Source organism: Lepus europaeus, chromosome 17 (genome assembly GCF_033115175.1).
Source record: "Lepus europaeus isolate LE1 chromosome 17, mLepTim1.pri, whole genome shotgun sequence".
NCBI lineage: Eukaryota > Metazoa > Chordata > Mammalia > Lagomorpha > Leporidae > Lepus > Lepus europaeus.
The window spans coordinates 58,749,660-58,769,326 of record NC_084843.1 but is presented as its reverse complement, the minus strand read 5'-3'; the positions used below and the strand labels follow the sequence as shown (position 1 = coordinate 58,769,326).

The 19,667-nt window shown below is 49.3% G+C and overlaps 1 protein-coding gene across 2 annotated transcripts in view; it reads right to left on the bottom strand.

Annotated features, from left to right (window-relative positions):
- Positions 1-9,266, bottom strand: part of HKDC1 (hexokinase domain containing 1) — a 46,554-nt gene extending 37,288 nt beyond the window's left edge. For both annotated transcript variants that reach the window (XM_062214144.1, XM_062214145.1), the window contains exons 1-2: positions 9,120-9,266; positions 3,818-3,980 (exon numbers count right to left, since the gene is read on the bottom strand). In XM_062214144.1, the coding sequence (XP_062070128.1) occupies positions 3,818-3,980; positions 9,120-9,182 (226 nt within the window). In that variant the 5' untranslated portion in view covers positions 9,183-9,266. The remainder of the gene's footprint in view (positions 1-3,817; positions 3,981-9,119) is intronic.
- Positions 9,267-19,667: the final 10,401 nt, after the last annotated feature.

The following is a 19,667-nucleotide window of genomic DNA, read 5'->3' as shown; positions in this document are numbered from 1 at the left end:
CATCCGAGAGCCCAGGGGAACGCTGTCCCAGGTCACTGTCCGTTCTCCCTGCGGAAGCTCTCTCAGCCTCAATCATCTGGCTCTTCTTTGAGCTTCATACTTCTTTGTATGTATGTATTTGAGAGAGAGTAGGAGTGGGGATTCAGGAAGGAGGGAGGGAGGGAGGGAAAGGAAGAGGGAGATGGGGTAGAGGGAGGGAGAGAGGAGGGAGGGAGGGGAGAGAGAAAGGGAGGGAGGGTGAGAAGGAGGGAGGGAGAAGGAGGGAGAAGGAGGGAGAGAGGGAGAAGGAGGGAGGGAGAAGGAGGGAGAGAGGGAGAAGGAAGGAGAGAGGGAGGAGGGAGGGAGAGAGGGAGAAGGAAGGAGAGAGGAAGGGAGGGAAGGAGAGAGGGAGGGAGGGAGGGAGAGAGTGAGAAGGAGGGAGGGAGGGAGGGAGAGAGGGAGGGAAGGAGGGAGAGAAGGAGAGAGGGAGAAGGAAGGAGAGAGGGAGGGAGGGAGGGAGGGAGAGAGGGAGAGAGTGAGAAGGAGGGAGAGAGGGAGGGAGGGAGAGAGGGAGGGAGAAGGAAGGAGAAAGGGAGGGAGAGAGGGAGGGAAGGAGGGAGAGAGGGAGAGAGTGAGAAGGAGGGAGAGAGGGAGGGAAGGAGGGAGAGAGTGAGAAGGAGGGAGAGAGGGAGGGAGGGAGAGAGGGAGGGAGAAGGAAGGAGAAAGGGAGGGAGAGAGGGAGGGAAGGAGGGAGAGAGGGAGAGAGTGAGAAGGAGGGAGAGAGGGAGAGAGGGAGGGAGGGAGGGAGGGAGGGAGGGAGAGGAAGAGGGAGAGGGAGAAAGCTCCCATCTTCTGATTCACAATAGCTAGGACTGGGCCAGGCCGAAGCTGGAGCCAGGAGCAAAATCCAGGTCTCCCATGTGGGTGACAGAAACTCAATCACTTGCACCATCACTACTGCCTGCCAGGGTCTGCATTAGCAGCAAGCTGGAGTCGGCAGTCAAGCCCAGGCACTCTGGCGTGGGATGCAGGCATCTTAACCAGCATCCTACCACTAGGTTGAGTGCCTGCCTCAAGTTTCATATATTGCATGGCTCCCATGTTAATAAATTTGTATGCCCTTTCTCCTATTAATCTGCCTCTGGCCACTTTAATTCAGTAGTTTAAGGTCTCCAACTTTGTCAGGGGGATTCCCTTGTCCCCTTCACTAATAGCCTGACAGTTGGTGGGACACGCTGGCCACTCCCTCTTACTAATGACAATGGGAGCACAGCAGTCCTGGGGTTCACCAAGGGCACCTGACCCAGAGACCACACCACCACTCAATCACAGGTGAGACTCCTGTGAAGAGAGGTCCTGAGAGGCATCTCCTGGCCTGAGCAAGACGGGTTTTCTAAAACCTGGTCAGTTGGGAGCTAGTGTTTAGCACTGAAGTCATCTGTGTCCTGCACCCCAGTACCTGGGTACAAGTCCCAGTCAGGGCTCCTGACTCCTGCCAGTGCAGACGCTGGGAGGTGGTGGTGATGTCACAAGTGACTGCGTTCCTGCTCCCCATGTAGGAGACCTGGATTGAATTCCTAGCTGCCAGCGTCAGCCTTAGCCATTGCAGATATCTGGGGAATGCTCCAGCAAATGGGAAAGTCTCTTGACAGATAGACAAACAGACTCTCAAATAAATTAAATACAAAAATTTTAAAGACCTTGGCCAATTACTTCTTTTTTGAAAAAAAGAAAAAAAAAAAAAAGGTTTATTTATTTGAGAGGCAGCCACAGAGAGAGGGAGAAACACAGACAGAAAAGTCTTCCATCTGCTGGGTCACTCCCCAAATGCCGGCAACAGCCACAGCTGAGCCGATCTGAAGCCAGGAGCCAGGAGCCAAGAGCTCCCTCCAGGTCTCCCACATGGGGGCAGGGGCCCAAGGATGTGGGTCAACCTCTAGTGCTTTCCCAGGCAACAGCAGAGAGCTGGATTGGAAGTGGAGCAGCCGGGACTCGAACTGGTGCCCATATGGGATGCCGGCACTGCAGGCAGTGACTTTACCCACTATGCAACAGTGCTGGCCTCAAGCCAGTTTCACTTCTAAACTTATCTGGCTGTAGGGCCAGGAAGGCACCTCCTCCCCACAGCCTTCAGATTATCCAAGGCCACTTTTCCTGGTTCTGGGACACACCTTGTCTGCATCCCGAGGAGAGGCCGCAGCTCCGGAAGCCAGGAGGACTTAGCCCTGGCATTCCCTACGGTCCCTACACACCCCATGACTCAGTGCTTCCTCTGAATGGCCCTAGATGCACTGGTAAGGACCAGAGTGCCCTTAGCACTCTCATCAAGCAGCGTCAGTGACAGGGCTGTGAATTCAAAGCAGAGCTGCTTCTGTTCCTTCATGGTGGGGGGGTTCACGGCCCACCCCTAGCATCCATCTGCCTGCAAGGAAGCAAGAAATTCCTATCAAGTGTCCCAGAGGCCTCTTGACCAGCAGAGCCAAGCTCCTTTGACCCCTGCATTACCCCAGAGGGGCCTAGAACCCAGCTAATCTAATGGAAGGCTCCCTCACCCCCACCCAAGAGCTCCCCAAGCTTTAGTCCCTGCTCCCACAGAGCTTGAGGCTACTGCAGAAGCCTGTTTTGAGCACTGGGGAAGGCTCTTGCTGTCACCTGTCCTACTGACAGCTACTCACAGGGTTCCACGGGTACTATGTGACACAGGGAGTCCCAAGCAAAACATGACAATAGACGTTATCAGTTCTTCTCCTTAGAGCTTCTGACAGGCTAAGTATGGAAGAGTCGGGTGGGACCTCATAGATCCCCTCTAAAGAGCTCTAGGCTGCAGGAGGCAAAGTAACGCACCTCCCCGCCCCCTTGTCCCCCCGCTGGGCATGTCCACATCCCAGTCCTAGGGATGCAGTTGGAATCAAAACCACTCATCAGCCGACCTTGATGTTGGGAGATTATTCTGGCTTACCCAAGTGGGCCTCCTGCAATCGCAGGGGCTTTAGAGACGGAAGAGGGAGGCAGAGGGTCAGAGTCAAGAGATTTAAAGACAGGAAGAAGCATGAGCTAGGGAAGCTAGGTGACCTCTAGGAGAAAAGTCAAGGAAACACAATCTCCCTTGAGCTTCCAGAAGGAAAGAAACCTTGCCAACACCTTGACCGGAGCCCACTGACACCCATTTCAGAGTTCTGCCTTCCAGAACCGTCACAGAATAAATCAGCGTTGTTTTCACTCACCACCTTTATGGTGAGATGATGTAGCTGCGACAGGAAATGAACATGCAGCCCAACTCTCCCGTTTTGCAGATGGAGAAACTGAGGTTAAACACTTGCCAAATGCCACTGAGGAGTGACAGAGCTGAGCTAGAAGCAGATCTCATTTAGTATTTTTCAGTGGCATCACACCACCCTCCATTACTTGCTATGAATACTATGGGACCCAGACACCTGAGAAATGCCATTTACGGTCCCTTCAACAAACATGCCAGGGTCTCGTGTGCATCAGGGGCTATGCTGCTAGAAGCTGGGAACACTGCGGGGAACAAGATCCTGGCCTCAAGGAGGAGGCTCTTACCCACAGCAGGATGACGAAGGCCCTGACAGGCACTTGGCCCAGGATGGGGACGATCTCTGTGCTGGACTTGAGAGTCTAAGCTAGTGCTCACCAGGGGAAGGCGCAGGAGGCCAAGACAGGGAGGGATCAAGGCACTCTGGGCTGTGGGACAAAAGGTGTCCTGTAGGACAGAGGCAGAGGGAGGGGGGATGAGAGAGGCCTAGGTAAGCCGGGGCATACCGGAGCAGGCCAAGAGGAGCAGGGGTCGGGGTCCCTGGCAGTCCCCAGCCCCACTCACCTGAGCCATCCGGAATGGCCCTGACAAAGGTGGGCAGCATCTTCACCGAGGCTGTGGGGTTGGTGTCCTTTGCCAGGCCCTTTTCCATCTCAACCTGGAACCGCGCCATGATGTCCAATAGGGTCTCGTCAGAGAGCCGCATGTGATACAGGAACCTGTCCACCTGGAACAGACACCGGAGTGGCCAGGGCTGGCTGTGGGGGAGCTTGCCCTCCAGTCAAGGCTGTAACCCTTCAGGCCGGCCATGAAGCCGCATTCCCGACTCTGCGGTGGGCCCACGGCGTGCGTGGGAGACCAGAATGGAATGGGGAGCTGAGAAAGGTGTGGACTTCTTCCTCAAACAGTGAACTCCCAGGGGAATGTGGTTCTCCCATGTTTCTGATGGGGCAACAGAGGGACCAAGCTAAGAAGTGTCCAGGTTCCGGGACTCCCAGTGCCAGGCCGTCACTGTTTTTCCCCTTGCCTGTCCACCACAAGAGACTGGCTCCTGCTTGAATCCTCAGTTCCTAAACACGGAAGCTTTCTTCTGTCCAGTGACGACAGCAGATAAAGCCAAGCTGTTTCCTCTCATTTACTGGCGGCTGGGAAGCTCAGAGCTAAACTCCATTTCCAGCTGTAATCTCTAAGATCTAGTCCTTTTAAATTTCCATTTTGGCTAAACTGAGGTTGTTCCATTGCAGTGAAGTACAAATCTTAAAGGAGAAAACGAGTGGATGTGATTCAAGTCACCCAAAAGTGGGGCAAAGGACCGCCGTTCCACATGGGGGAAGTTATAAAATCACATAGTCTGTGCTCAGTCTAGCTGAAGGCGGCACGTCACGTCACGTCAAGAGCTCCCTCCCCCAAGCTCATGCTCACTGATTGGTGGGGGTCTTCTGCCTCCCCAGGCAGGGCTCACTGGGATGGGATGGACTGTGGAAGGGAGCGGGAGGGGCAGGATGCAGGAGCTCTGTACTGCCAGCCCTGTTTTGTACACTTAGCACCCTCTCTGTTCTTCTAGGTCACAGGAAGCTCGACCCCAGGCACATTCCTGGAGGAAGTGCACTCCTTTCCTAAGGCTGCCATCTGCAAAGTGCTCTCACGTGCGTCAACTCATCCAGGCTCCAGCTATGTAAGGCCAAGGTCACCGTCCCTGGCTGAGAGATGAGGAACATGGGGCTCAGAGCCACTGCGCAGCACCAACGGAGCAGAAGTGGGACTGGGAAGCAGCCCCTACACTCCACGCCCCCAAAGCCCAGTTTTGGCTCAAAGCTCCATGTGGGATCCACAAGTCAGACAGCCAAATGACATGAAAACCACAGGGCTCATGTCATCTCTGTCCAAGGACGGGTGCCCAGCATCAGCCAGGCCTCAGGGGACAAGAAAATCCAGCTCAGTCCAGGGCCCATGCAGAGACCATGACAGCAAAATGGCCTCATGGCCAGAACCCAGGAGAGCGCCGCTGACAACAAAGGACAATTGCGCTTTCCGCGTAGCTGGGAAGACGGGGACATAACCAGGTCAGGCTTTATTAAGGGCTTCCTGCTCAGCCCGGGCTCATCATGACTAATTGGTTGGCGCAGCCACACACAATGGTGAAAACTGGACGGGAGGGACGTGACCGCAGTAATTGGGGTTGGGGAAGGGTGGGCTGCTCTACGTGGGAACTGAACTTCATCCTTTATCTTCCCAAAACCCCTTAGACAGCGCCCCTGATCCCACCAGTCATTTCTGCTCAGCCTAGAAGACAAAGAGCTTCCCCAGGCGGCTACCTCCTGTCCTCCCCCGTGTGCCAGGGCCCGTTGGGATGGTTTGCAGCTGCAGCTGAGCGGGGTCAGCTCTTTGGGTTGCTCAGTAAGTTAAAGTTAGGACAGAAAGGACAATTCGGGCAGTTTATGGTTTACTCTTTGTATCTCCCACAGCATCTTGTCTGATAGCTGCAAGGAAAGGAGGAAATGTTACACTGAGACAAGAAAGCTGCCCTTTAAATGCAAACAGGTGATCTGGGGCACGTGTCACCAGGGACACACACCCCAGGCCCTAGGGGAGGGGGCTCATGTCGCAGAAGACTCGCACACTGCAGCGGCTGACAGCTTCCAGACAAGAGAGCCGTCGAGTCGCTTATTTGACTTAGAAGAGTAAAGATAAAAATGTCCAGTCTGGCTGCTGGGTTACAAATGCAGGAGTTGCAAGGGGCCATAGGGTCCGAAGGTCTCAGACCACAAAACAAGAGTCATAAAAAGCTTACACTCCTTGACCCAGTGGTCTCATTTCTGGAACTCGGGAAATAACCCCAAATATAGAGAACAAATACAGACCAATGTCTACCATGGCAACATATAAGAATTTTTAAAAGTATCCCAAGGTCAGATAAGAAGGAAAAGGTGGAATAAATGATGGTACATCCGTTTGATGAAATACTAGGCAGATGTCACAGTGAGAATTGCTGAGAAATGTTGGTAAGCAACCCAGTAATAACAAAGGAAGCAAGACTCGGAGCTTGTGTCCAGCTCGCCATCAGGGTAACTGCGACAATGTACGTGGAGATGAGAGACTACGTGAGCTTCCACAAAGCAAACGTGACAGGGGGTGCAAGGAAAGGGGACATTTCCACCTTTTCGTAATGTTGACTTGCTAGACTGTAAAAAAATACATGTTGGAAGCCTCACCGCCCTGCTCTTACAGATGACCAATCTCAGGTCAGTGACCAGATCCAGCCAGGGCCATCAACAGGTCAAATAATATCAATATATTGAATTGGAAAAGAAGCTGCCAGCATGGTTTCTCTGTTCTTTCTCTCCTGTTTTCTGTTTTAAGGTGGGTTTGGGGAGACTTTTAAAAAAATTGTTCCAGCCGGCGCCGTGGCTTAATAGGCTAATCCTCTGCCTTGCGGCGCCGGCACACCGGGTTCTAGTCCCGGTTGGGGCGCCGGATTCTGTCCCGGTTGCCCCTCTTCCAGGCCAGCTCTCTGCTGTGGCCCGGGAAGGCAGTGGAGGATGGCCCAAATCCTTGGGCCCTGCACCCACATGGGAGACCAGGAGAAGCACCTGGCTCCTGGCTTCAGATCAGCGAGATGCGCTGGCCGCGGCAGCCATTGGAGGGTGAACCAACGGCAAAAAGGAAGACCTTTCTCTCTGTCTCTCTCTCTCACTATCCACTCTGTCAAAAAAAAAAAAAAAAAAAAAAATTGTTCCAGGGTCAAAACAGGAGCCCTCCCAGGCAAGTATGGCCCAGGATCTGGACAGTTCTGAAACAGGAAGCAAGGCAACTGAGACAGACCTGGCTAGCTGACCACAGGGGAGAACACGCAGTGCCTTCTGACCAGGTGTGTCACCACCATGTGGAGGTGTGTCCTGCGCAGCCCAACTCAGCCTGGCCACCACTACCCCACATCACCCCCGGTCACTTGCTTAGGGCAGCCACAAAGTGCTCCTGGCTTTCTTGCCTCCTGCAGGATAGGGAAGGTCAAGTCCAGGCATGGACAAAGGCTGCAATACATCAGTGCAGGGGCCCCCTGAGCCCGCACCTGGGTTGGTGAGCAAACACGTCCCACTTCATCCTCGGGCAGAACGGAAGGCTCACTGCCACAGCAGGCCCAAGGTCTCAGGGCTCCAGAGCTGCTTCCTGGGGGCAAGAGAGCCGCTTCTTTCCTGAGCAGGAAGTAACAGCAAGCCAAATGCTCACGGAGGGCTTCGGAACATTCCTCACCTCCCTACTTAAATTTACTGGTAAGCAAAAACTCAGAGAGGTTAAACCTGATTGGTTTATAGTGTTTTTTTTTTGTTGTTGTTGTTGTTTTGTTTTTTTAGGATTTATTTATGTATTTGAAAAGCAGAGACAGGAAGAGAGAAAGAGATGGATGGAGGTGAATCTGCCATCGCTGGTTCAATTCCCCACATGGCCCCAACAGCCTGGGCTGGGCCAAGCTGAAGCCAGGAGCCAGAACTCTGAGTCTCTCTCACGGGTGGCAAGGACTCAAGTTCTTGGGCCACCATCTTCTACCTTCCCAGGTGCATCAGCAGAAAGCTGGGTCAGAAGCTGAGAAGCTAGGGCTTGAACCAGCACTGATAGGGGATGTGTCTGTCTCAGTCTGCTGCTTAACCCACCGCACCACAATGTCCGCCCTGTTAATAATACTTGTGAATTCACCGTAACCTCTAGCCCCAACTGTGATGCACAGAATTTACTGGGGTTTATCCCACCCAGCCCAGGAGGGCTGTGAGGAGTGGAGCTTCCTCCTCTCTCATGGAGAAAGCAGGAAGGCATTGTGGAAGAAGGCTGGAGGAGCAGCCATCCAGCCCAGGTTTAATCCTTGTCCCACCTTAAGCACCTGGGTGACCTTTGCTCCGTCTACCTGCTAGGAGGACTTCGGTGATCTGTAAATTGAGAGACGCTACATGTGGCCAGAGAGGCAGGCTGTGCTCACTGGCACTGCCTCAAGAGAATCTAGCTGAACCTTAGCTACCTCTAGCCAGCTCACCCTGGGGGGAATTCTGTAGACAAGTTCATCAGGTAAAATGACAAATTGTACACACCACTAACAGCATGCCCTTGGCAAACAGCACATGCCAATAAATAGTTCAATTATTGTACATTAAAACTCACACCAATCTTGGTGTCCATTCTTACGCAAATATATAATCAGATCTACTTCAAAAGTTCTTAAAATGTCTCTAGAAATGACCCTCCTGGGGAAGGTGTTTGGCACAGCAGTAAGATGCCCTTTGGGGTGTTCCCATCCCGTATCCAAGTGTCTGGGTTCGAGTCTCAGCTCTTTCTGATTCCAGCTCCCTGCTAACGTGCACCGTGAGAGGCAGCAGGTCTGATGGTTCAAGTACTTGGCAGACCTGGATGGAGTTCCTGGCTCCTAGCTCTGGTCCGGCACAGCCCTGGCTTTTGTGAGCATTTGCCAAGTGGACCTGCAGATGAGACCTTTCTGTTCTGTTTCTCTATGTTTCTCTGCCTTCCAAATAAAATAATTTTATAAACAAAGAACTAAAAAAGGACTCTCTTCTCTCGTATGGGCCTTCCCCTTATATCAAACACAAGCCTCTTCAGGTTCTCCAAACACTTTCTCCTCGTCACCTTCTGCATCCGATACTCTGCAGGAAGTTTCCAGTGGAACTCAGGGATCAGGAGTCATCCGTGGGGCAGGGGGTGGGCGGTTTATTTCCACTTTCTCTTCTGTGAGGTTTTTTTTTTAAACGAAGGGCTCCCAGCACCTTTTCTAGCAAACTCTCTGAAATCCTGCCTGCTGCAGGCAGAAGTGAGTCAGCCCGCCAGGAAGGAGTGGCCCAGGCATCCTGCGGCACCAAGTCCTTACCTTCTTGATCTGGTCCTCCTTCAGCTTGGTGAAGTAAAACGCCATCAAATGCACCGCAAACATCTTCCCCAACGCTGGCTTCTCCCGAGACAGGCAGAGATTTCCCAGCAGAGCTTACTCCCAGGTCCCCGTGAACCGCACACTCACAGCCCGCACACTCACAGCCCGGGCTGGCAGACTTCCTGGGGAGCTGGGTGCTGCAGACTAAATACTTACAGCCTGCTTGGTTCAATGATTAAACCTCGCCCCTCGCTCTGGCCCCTCCCCCGCACACACTTGATTGTTAATAGAGGCTTCGGTAGTAGCAGAGGGCTGCTGGAGGGGGAGGCACTGGCGGATTGCTGGCCTGTTCAAGAACCGGGGGGCCACACGATCTCGTTGCTAAGCAACTCTCAAGCCAGTGCTCCACCAAGCCCACTCAGCCGAGGAAAATCTGAGAAGTTGGGCACTGAACAAAGCCAACTTTCAACTGGCTGAGCTGCTCTGCAAATTTCCAGTCCCAGGGTTTTCTCGTTAGTCCTTTTTCTCCTCAAGCCAGAGACACCGTTTTGAGTCTCTGCTTCCCCGCAGCTCTGTCTTCATCGTGAAGCCCACACATTGCCCTGTTTGTGGCACATCAGGTCTCTTAGCTAACAGACCCTGGTCAATGGGAAACCATCAATAAAGGTTTATCTACTCACAACGTTAAGACAGAAGACCTTTATTTCCCAGGTAGTGATGCCAAGAAAGAAAATATGCATGAGGAGGAAGTGAGGTCCCCGGGATTCGCTGGGAAGCTGCTGCTAGAGAGAGAAGCTTTAAGTTACAGGTGGGAAACCTCTCCTGCCGCTGAGACGTTCGGTTCACTCACTCACCTCACTGCTCAGACTTGATATGAGGAGGGCCCACAAAGGGTCAGGGCAGGGACAATCAACCTTGCAACCACAGTCACTGGGTGGCCAACAGATTCAGGAACAACAGTGCTAATAGCAGCTAACACAGACAGGACAGTTACTACTCCCATTTTATAGATGAGAAAACCGAGGCCAGAAAGGTTAAGTAGTGTCCTACTCAAAATCACAAAGCTTGTAAACGGTACGGCCAGGAATCAATCCTGGACCTTGAATCCAAGGCCCAGCTCTTAACCAGCACATAACATTGGCTCTCAAATTATTCTTTCTCCACACGATACTTGTTTGGGTTATTGTTAAGAATTTCAGGGCCGGTGCCGCTGCTCAACAGGCTAATCCTCTGCCTTGCGGCGCCGGCACACCGGGTTCTAGTCCTGGTCGGGGCGCCGGATTCTGTCCCGGTTGCCCCTCTTCCAGGCCAGCTCTCTGCTATGGCCAGGGAGTGCAGTGGAGGATGGCCCAAGTGCTTGGGCCCTGCACCCCATGGAAGACCAGGAGAAGCACCTGGCTCCTGGCTTCGGATCAGCGCGGTGCGCCGGCCACAATGCACCAGCTGCGGCGGCCATTGGAGGGTGAACCAACGGTAAAGGAAGACCTTTCTCTCTGTTTCTCTCTCACTGTCCACTCTGCCTGTCAAAAATAAAAAAAAAAAATTAAAAAAATTAAAAAACACTTAATATAAGAATTTCAACCAACTATCTGGAAAGCTAAATAAAGAGACAATCGCTTCAGTAGGGTATTTCCAGTGAAGGAAAAACACAACTGAAGAAACCCAATTACAAATCAAATGTTCCCGAAAACGAGCAACTCTCCAGATGTCTGGGGTTTCTTGCTCCTACATGTCACCTGCTTTTCAAGACAAGAGACTCCTAGAAAAAAAATTCTGGTCACCTTAGCATCCCCCACTGCTCTGCCTTTCTACTGCATAATCCCATCAATCAAAACAATCATGGGATGGCTGCCTGGAAAAGGTCCTTCCCAAGCTGCCTCACAGAAGCCACTGACTCCCCAGGTCACGCTGCCTGCCCAGCCCTAGCTTAGCCTGCAGTGCAGGGGCTACTTGGTGAAAATCACTCCAGACACAAACCCATCTCCCATACTGAGAAACCTCAACCCAACATTTTCAATTCTACTGCCCCTCAGACAATGACTTTAGCTCCTTTAGCAAACAAAAGTTACCCTTCAGGTGCCCAAACCAGCTGGAATTGGAGGTGTTCTGAAACAGGCCTGCTACACCCTCCCTTGCTCTGGCTAAGGACAGTGTCCCAGGGCAGGTCCTGACCCACCTGAGATAATGTTCCTTGTCTTAATCCCCCCATGTAACATGCACGCGACCACTGCAGTGCAGCATGGCATCAACTGGCACTGACTTACTCAACACAAGACGAAGTGGTTACAATGGCCAGTGGACAAATGGACACAAAGGCATTACCAGCGGGCTCTGCAATGACATGGTGGCTTGTGTGAGTCAGACAGGCACAGCCTTTGGACAGTTACACAGGAAAACGACACCAGAGGGTTTTTACCTGTGACATCATTCCATTTTTAATCTCAGTACATTAGCATCTACATTCCAGGTCTGAGTCTCACTGACTAAACCCAGAGTTTACTGATTATAAAGATCACGTGCATCTGGAGTCATCTATCTCAGTTCCAGCACTGCACTCATGACAAAAATAACTATATTATTTTACCATTCTTTTCTGATTACTACAATCCAACTCTTGGAATTCTTCACTTTACTGGAAGTTCTGTGTGCCTATTCAAGAATCTCTGGGTGTCAGCCATAATTAGCACTGGGATTTTGCTTACAAATACCCATTTGAGGGCTGACACTGACAAGTGACAGTTCAAGTGTACTGCCCATTTGGCCCAGATCTTCCACATAAAAAATGAAACTCTGTACACATCTCTGTTTCCACAGAACGCCACCTTAACCAACATGGTCAAAGACAATAAACATTTGCTTTCCTTAAAAAGTACTGAGCATAGAAGTAGTAGTCCAACAATAGTTGCCTGTTGGAGTGAGCTGGGGTGAGCATCTGTGGTTAAGGTGCCAGTTAGGATGCCTGTGTTCCACGCTGGAGTACGTGGGTTCAATACTGGCTCTTCGCTCCAATGTCCCGCTAGTGCAGACACGAGGAGGCAGTGGTCATGGGACTGTGCCAAGTAATTGGGATTATGCCACCTACATGGGAGACTTGGAATGAGTTCCTAGGTCCTGGCTTTGGTCTGACCCAGCCTTGGCCATTTGGGGTATTTCAGCAGTGAACCAGCGGGAGAGTTCTCTCTCTCTCAGATAAAATTTTTTTTTAATTTATTAATTTATTTATTTGAAAGGCAGAGCTACAGAGATACAGGGAGACAGAAAGAGACTTTCATCTGCTGGTTTACTTCCCAAATGGCCACAATGGCCAAGGCTGGCCCAGGTTGAAGCCAGGAGCCTGGAATTCCATCCAGGTCTCCCATGTGGGTGGCACAGACCTAAGCCATCTTGTGCTGCTTTCCCAAGTGCATCAGCAGGGCTCTGGATTGGGAAGTGGAGCAGCTGGGATTCAAACAAGCACTCATATGAAATGCCAGTGTCAAAGGTGGCAGATTAACCCACTGCACCACAATTCTGGCCCCTCTCAAATACATTTTAAAAAATGAATAAATTTTTAAAAATTGCCTATTTCAGGCAAACATTTACATGGTGTTTACTAGGTGATCTCTAATAATTCCCCCAGTAACTATCATTCTCCCCATCTTACAGATGAAGGAATACACGTCCCGGGCCTGGCTGATACATGGCAGACAGTGATCTGAATGCAGGTGGTCTGGCTCCAGAGTCCACACTCAACCACGTGCAGCACAGGCTCTCATGAACAGGAGGCAAAGCACAGGGGAAACAGGATCTAAGCTGGAGAAGTGGACCAAAGCCCCAGGCAGCACAGTGAAAGGTGCACAGGCCGAGGGTTCCCACTCTGGCTCTGCCTTCACTGGAGACACAGGTTCAACTTCATATGTGTAAAGAGTTCATGGCTACCTCAGTGGTCATGATGAGAATGAAAAATTAATGAGATCAGCAAGGAAAGGTGTGTGGCCATCCCTACAGATGGGGAAAAAGCAAAACAATAGAGACAGTCAAGAGACCGATGGCTGCCAGGGATTTGGAGACAGAAAAGTGAAGCATGGGGCATTTTCAAGGCAGTGCAACTGCTCTGTACAAGACTGAAATGGTACCTATGTGACACACTTGCTAAAGCCCACAGAACCACATCGCACAGAGACTGAAGTTCAATGCCTGCGAATTTTAAAACAAATCACATGTATAGTCGGGTATGCAATGCAGACTGTGACCAAAGAATCTGACCGTATCACAAATGGCTAAGATAGTCTCACCGAAGGGGACGGAACACAAAGTTGCAGATCTAAGTGATTTTGGAAAGGAGGGGAATTGGTGAGAATGACAGCAAAAAGGAAGTAACTCTATGTGGTACTGTACTCTGGATGATAAAGATGATAAAGTTTTCTCCCAAATGCATGGCTTAACAATTTAACAATGCATACTAGAATTAAACAATTAAGTAAATGGGATGGTGGATACAAGATTGCTCATTGTTGGTTTCAGACAAGAGAGAAGGCCAGCATGATCCACATCACTAGATTAGACTTGCACACATCAGTAAAAACTCATGTCTAGCTTAATAAATAGAAGGACACATACCCATGCTTGCACAAGCACTCTCAGACATGAGAATGCCCACAGGTTGGTATACACATATGTATTTCCTTGCTGTGTCTGCTGGGAGGCACCAGAAGCAGGATGCCCAGCAGCAACAAGCATACTCAGTGCTCAGAACTTGGTTTCTAGTATCATTCCGGGAAAAAAAGTTTTTGAAGGAACTACATTCATACAAAGTAACTCCAGAGCACCTTATAGTGCCAGAAAGTGAATTCCACCAAAATATGGTGCCCTGGTATGCTGATGATTTTAAATAAAAGGCCCTCAGATAGCAGCAGATGGAGGAAGATACTTGTTCTGACATTCTCGCATCTGCCTAAAGGATGGACCACCAAAGAAGAAAACCACCATCTTTGGTCTTGTCCCTGAGCTTCAGGAAACAAACTTGTATCTGCACAAGATTAAAGGATGTAACCAACCCCAGACAGATTCTATCACAAGTGATTGCCTGTTTCCTAGGCCCACTCAATTCCATAGAATCATCTATAAACTATGGTCTAAGCACTGGGCCCAGGCACTCACTATAATCATTTACTGCCCCTCAAAATGGGCACATTCCCCACTTCCCTCTCCCTCTGAAGAATTCATAAGCATTTGGACCTCACCAGGTTACACAATAACCACACAACTGTGATTGCTATCCAGCCAAGCACATTAGGTTAAATTTGTTTACCATTTCTCCTATTAATCTATCTGTCAGTTAATTCCAACAAATCTTCAGAGGGTGAAGGTAGCTCTTTCTTTACCTCTATGAAAGCAAGGAAATGATCAAAAAACCAAAATGTCAAAATGACAGGAATATGTCAAAGGGACACAGGAACCAAGTGAAAAGTTCCCAATAACCGAAGCCAGAACAATTCGAGCAAGAGATAAAGATTACTGGAATACAATCCAAAGTATAAATTACATTTCCCATTACCTACACAGATATATACAAATAACTCAATAAATACGTACAGACAGGCAAGACAAATCTCCCTTGAGAACCTCTAATCATTCACAAAGATTCTCCATGCTCACAGAGGCAGAACATAACTCACACTGTGGCTTCCTTCCAAGAGAGTCCACAGTGGAGAAACCGGATAAACCACTCCAAGGCAGATCAAGGTCAGACCGGCAGTGTTAAGTCACACTGACAGTACACATTCTTGACATAGTATGATAGAATGGCACTTTACCTCTGTGTTCTTCCTCCCCAAAAGGGCTGGGTGTTGTGATGCAGGTTAGGCCACCACTTGGGACCTCCTAATCCCACATGAGTGGCAGTTGGAGCCCCACCTATTCCCCTTCCAATCCAGCTTCTGGCTAATGGGCCTGGGAAGGCAGTGCATGATGGCTCAAGTCTTCTTGGGTCCCTGCCACCCACATGGGTGACCTGGATGGAGTTCCTGGCTTCTGGCTTCAGCCTGGCTCAGCTCTGGCTTCTGTGGGCATTTGGGGATTGAATGAGCAGGTTGAAGATCTTATTCTTTGTCTCTGTCACCCTGCTTTTCAAATAAATACATCTAAAAAAAAAAAAAACAAAACAAAAACCTCATCTAATCATAGGAAAAACATTTGACAAGTCCCAATTGAGGCAGTCTACAGAATATATGACCAGCACTCTTCAAAGCTCTCAAGGTCACCAAAAGCATGGAAAGCTGAGAAACTCATAGTCAAAAGGAGCCTAAGGAGACAAGACAACTACATGTGATGTGGTGTCCTGGACAGCAACTGGAGCAGATAAAGGACATCAGAAACCTGAGAAAATCCAAATAATCTGTAGACTTTCTTTAAAGCCTGAACCCATCTCAAAAGCTTTTTTTCCTTACCATCATTTTGTCCATAAAGATTATCAGATCCACTTTTTTTTTTTTTTTAAAAGATTTATTTATTTGAAAGGCAGAGTTACAGAGAGGAGAGACAGAGATCTTCCACCTGTTGGTTCACTCTCCAAATGGCTGCAATGACTGGAGCTGGGCCAGGAGCCAGGAGCTTCTTCCAGGTCTCCCACTTGCGTAGTAGCGGCCCAGGGACTTGGGCCATCTTCTGCTGCTTTTCCAGTTGCATTAGCAGGGAGCTGGACTGGAAGCTGAACAGCCGGGACTCAAATCAGTGCCCATATGAGATGCAAGTGTTGCAGATGGCGGTTTAACCCACTTCACCACAACACCGGCCCTACTCCACTGTCTTAAATGACAGACACTTAGAGAATAGTGATAATTCAGAAACGTAAACATCACCCTCTCTGTTTGAGGTATAGGAGTACATGTTCTTTCCCTCTCTTGAGGGTCACAGAAAGAGAGAGAGCAAGTGCACACGTGCTCCCATCCAGGGGCTGGTTTATTCCCCAAATGCCTATAACAGCTAGGGTGTGTGTATATATATTCTTTCTCTGCCTTTTTTGCAGGTCAGAAAAAGAGAGAGACACTACACTCCCATCTACTGGTTCATTCCCTAAACGCCTGTAACAGCCAGGACTGGGCAACATCAGAGCCAGGAGCCAAATCCCATCTGGGTCTCCCATGTGTGGCAGGAACCCGATGACTTGAGCCATCACTGCTGCCTTTCAGGGTCTGCACTGGCAGGAAGCTGGAATCAGAAGCCACAGGCAGGAAATGAACCCAGGTACTCCGATGTGGGATGCAAGTATTTTTTTATTTTTTAATTTTTTTGAAAGGCAGAGGGACAGAGAGACAGAGACAGACTGAAATCTTCCATCCATTGGTTCACTCCTAAGTGCCTGCAAAACCCAGGGCTAGGCCAGGCCAAAGCCAGGAGCCAAGAACATGGGTGGCAGGAACCCAAGCACTTGAGCCATCATCTGCTACCTCCCAGGCACATTACCAGGAAGTTGGATTCACAGGGGAGGTGGGACTTCATTCCATGCACTCTAATAAGAATGGAGAGGTCCCAAGCTTTGGCTTAACTTGCTGTGCCTCAATGCCCACCAAAGGATTCAGATATCTTAATTACTAGGTTAAATGCTTAATGCAGGTCTATGTATTTTAAAGCTTTGAAAAAGGAGGGAAATCTTAGCATGACTCATTTGCTTACCTCTTAGCAAACCACACCTTTCATTATCTCCTAACAGGTTTGGAGCAGGACACACATAAAACAATGGCACCATCTTTATAGACTCCCAGGTCTGAGCCATAAGAGATTTTGATAGTGTGTGACAATAGTTTTGTATATTTGTGATACATCTAAGTCATTTTCAAAAGACCTGGTTCCATTTTACAGATTTATACTCTTCAATGGACATCATGTACAAAGTACTACAAGTCATTGGTTATTACTCCCAGCCAACTACATACTAACACACCTTATTAAATTACCCAGGTCTGTAGTGATGAAACCGAGACCAGCATCCAAGCCTCAGTCCACAACCCAGGCTGATGTTCAGCTGAATCCACCACAGTAATCGCAGGAGAACCTTCAGGCAGTTAGAAAACTGCAAGGGAAGAAAAAGAAAAAAGAGCTGTTTTAGAAAAGATGAGGATACGACACTATGAAATGTGCACCTGGAACTTAACTGGCCCAGAGGTTCACAAGGAAAGCTGAGGGACCTGGCCAGCTCACTGCAGGAGAGACGGACCAGCCCATTCTCCTGGAGCCAATGTTAAGGACTTCGCTGAGAACCACACAGGGCCACACGGATTACATGTTTCCTGTTTGCTTCCCTTAATGTTATCCTTTTAGTCTCTCTGCTTAACCATGGTGCTTGCTTGTCCCTGAAAAGGGAAAGGTCAAAGGGTAAACTATTTATCACTGTGTATAAACATTCTTTAGCCAAATGCCCAAGCAGCTCTTCCTTAACAGAATTCCCCGCCCCCACCTCTCTTTATCTGAAGCTTTGTGAACATTTAACTTACCCATTTCCAAGAGTCTTGCCTAAGTGACTTAGCTCTGATTCACAACCTCGGCCCCCAACCTAGATAAAATGAGAGAATTAACAACCTCCTAAATAACATACTTCATTGCTTAACTGCAACGGGATCAAACACATTATGCAGCTCAGTTCATGGGTATTTCTAGGCAAAAATGACTGTAGGTCTGCTAGGGTGAAGTCAAAGGGAAATGATATTCAAGAAGCTGCATTTGCCCCAACACAAAATATCAAGAAATATGCTCTTCCAGGCATTTGACTATTGCTTGCCCACAAGTGAGGCGGAAACAGTCAGTACCACCCATTCAATCTTTATTTCCATGAAGGCAAAGGTTAGAACAAAGATCGTCATCTCTGTTAACATCCTAACTCCGAACTACCCAAGAAAAAGCCAGGGAGCGCTGACCACGCTGGTACATCTGGCGGTTCCATGACCCAATCTGAACCACAGTTTAATCTACTCCAAAGTCAGCCTCAGTTCAGCAGGTGTTTCAGGAATCAGTTTAGTTCTCAGAATGACCCGAGTTTAATTCACAGGACAGAATGGGCCCTTCAGGTTCACTACCTGCGTGCCAGACCCTCTGCTAAATAGCATTTCATCACATCTAAGCTACTGAAAGACTCCCAGCAAGCATTGTCCATTTTCTTTATTTCTTTTTTAAAAAGATTTACTTATTTAATTCAAAGAGAGAAGAGACAGAGAGATTCTTCCATCAACTGGTTCATTCTCCTAATGGCTACAATGGCCGGAGCTGGGCTAGTCCAAAGCTAGGAGCCAGGAGCTTCCTCCAGGCCTCCCACATGGGAGGCAGGGGCCCAAGAACTTGGGCCCTCCTGCACTACTTTCCCAGGTACACCACCAGGGAGCTAGAATGGAAGCGGGGCAGCTGGGACGCAAACTGGTACCCACTTGGGATGCCAGCCCTACAGGTGCAGCTTACCTGCTGCGCCACAGTGCTGGCCCATCTATTTTCTTCCGATGTGGAGACCCAGTCCAGAGAGGGCCAAGTCACAAAACTGGTATTTTTGAGAGAGGCTGAACCAAGTCTACCCAACTTCCACTGCTCACATCTTTAAAAATCCTTTTATCTATGCTTCTAACCAGGGCTGAAACTCTATTGGATACAAATGCATCAGACTGGCCTTTGGACAAGAGACAGTCACCGGGTCCCTAAGAGCCCACTGCAACCACATGTCATTCTCCCTTACTCTCCCCTTCCTTCCACGATTTATCTCCAAAATGATATCAGTTTTCCTACACTGACTCTGCTTCTACCATGCTCCACACATTGTAGATGTGTCAGTGAACTAGACAGACAACAACCTCTGCCCTCATGGAGCTGGCTTTATCTGTCACCTTGTTCCTGTCTCCCCTGTGAACTTCTTGAGGGCAGGAATGTGTCTTGCTTACAGTCCCTTTCCAGCACTTAGAATAGCCTCTGGTACATGGACCTAACAGGCAGCGATGCTGGTCAAAGAATTCCAGCTATGACATCCTCAGCAGTGGCAAAAGAAACGCCAACAACTCACCAAGCTGTTTTACTGACATGCAGAGTTCCTTATGGTACACTTAGTACTATGGACAAATGGCCATTATAGGGGCTGGTGCTGTGGCTCAGTGGGTTAAAGCTTGGCCTGCAGCGCTGGTATCCCCTAAGGGCACTGCTCCACTTCCGATCCAGCTAATGCACCTGGGAGAGCAGTAGAAGAAGGCCCATGTCCTTGGGCCCCTGCACCCATGTGGGAGACCCGGATGAAGCTCCTGGCTTCAGCCTGGCCCAGTCCTGGTAATTGTGGCCATCTGGGGAGTGAATCAGCAGATAGAAGATCTCCCTTTCTCTGTCTCTCTTTCTCTCTCTAACTCTTTCAAATAAACAAATATTTTTTTAAAATGGTCATTATAAAAGTTATTTTAAAAATCTCTAAGACATCCTAGTTTTTTTTTTTTTAATTTGAAACAAAACAGCACTTTAGTCACTTCTTAGAGTTAATTTTCTGTGCCAAGAAAACTCCTTATGAGACAGCCCCAATACTGTTGCAGGCAGTAAATAATAAGGGTAAAA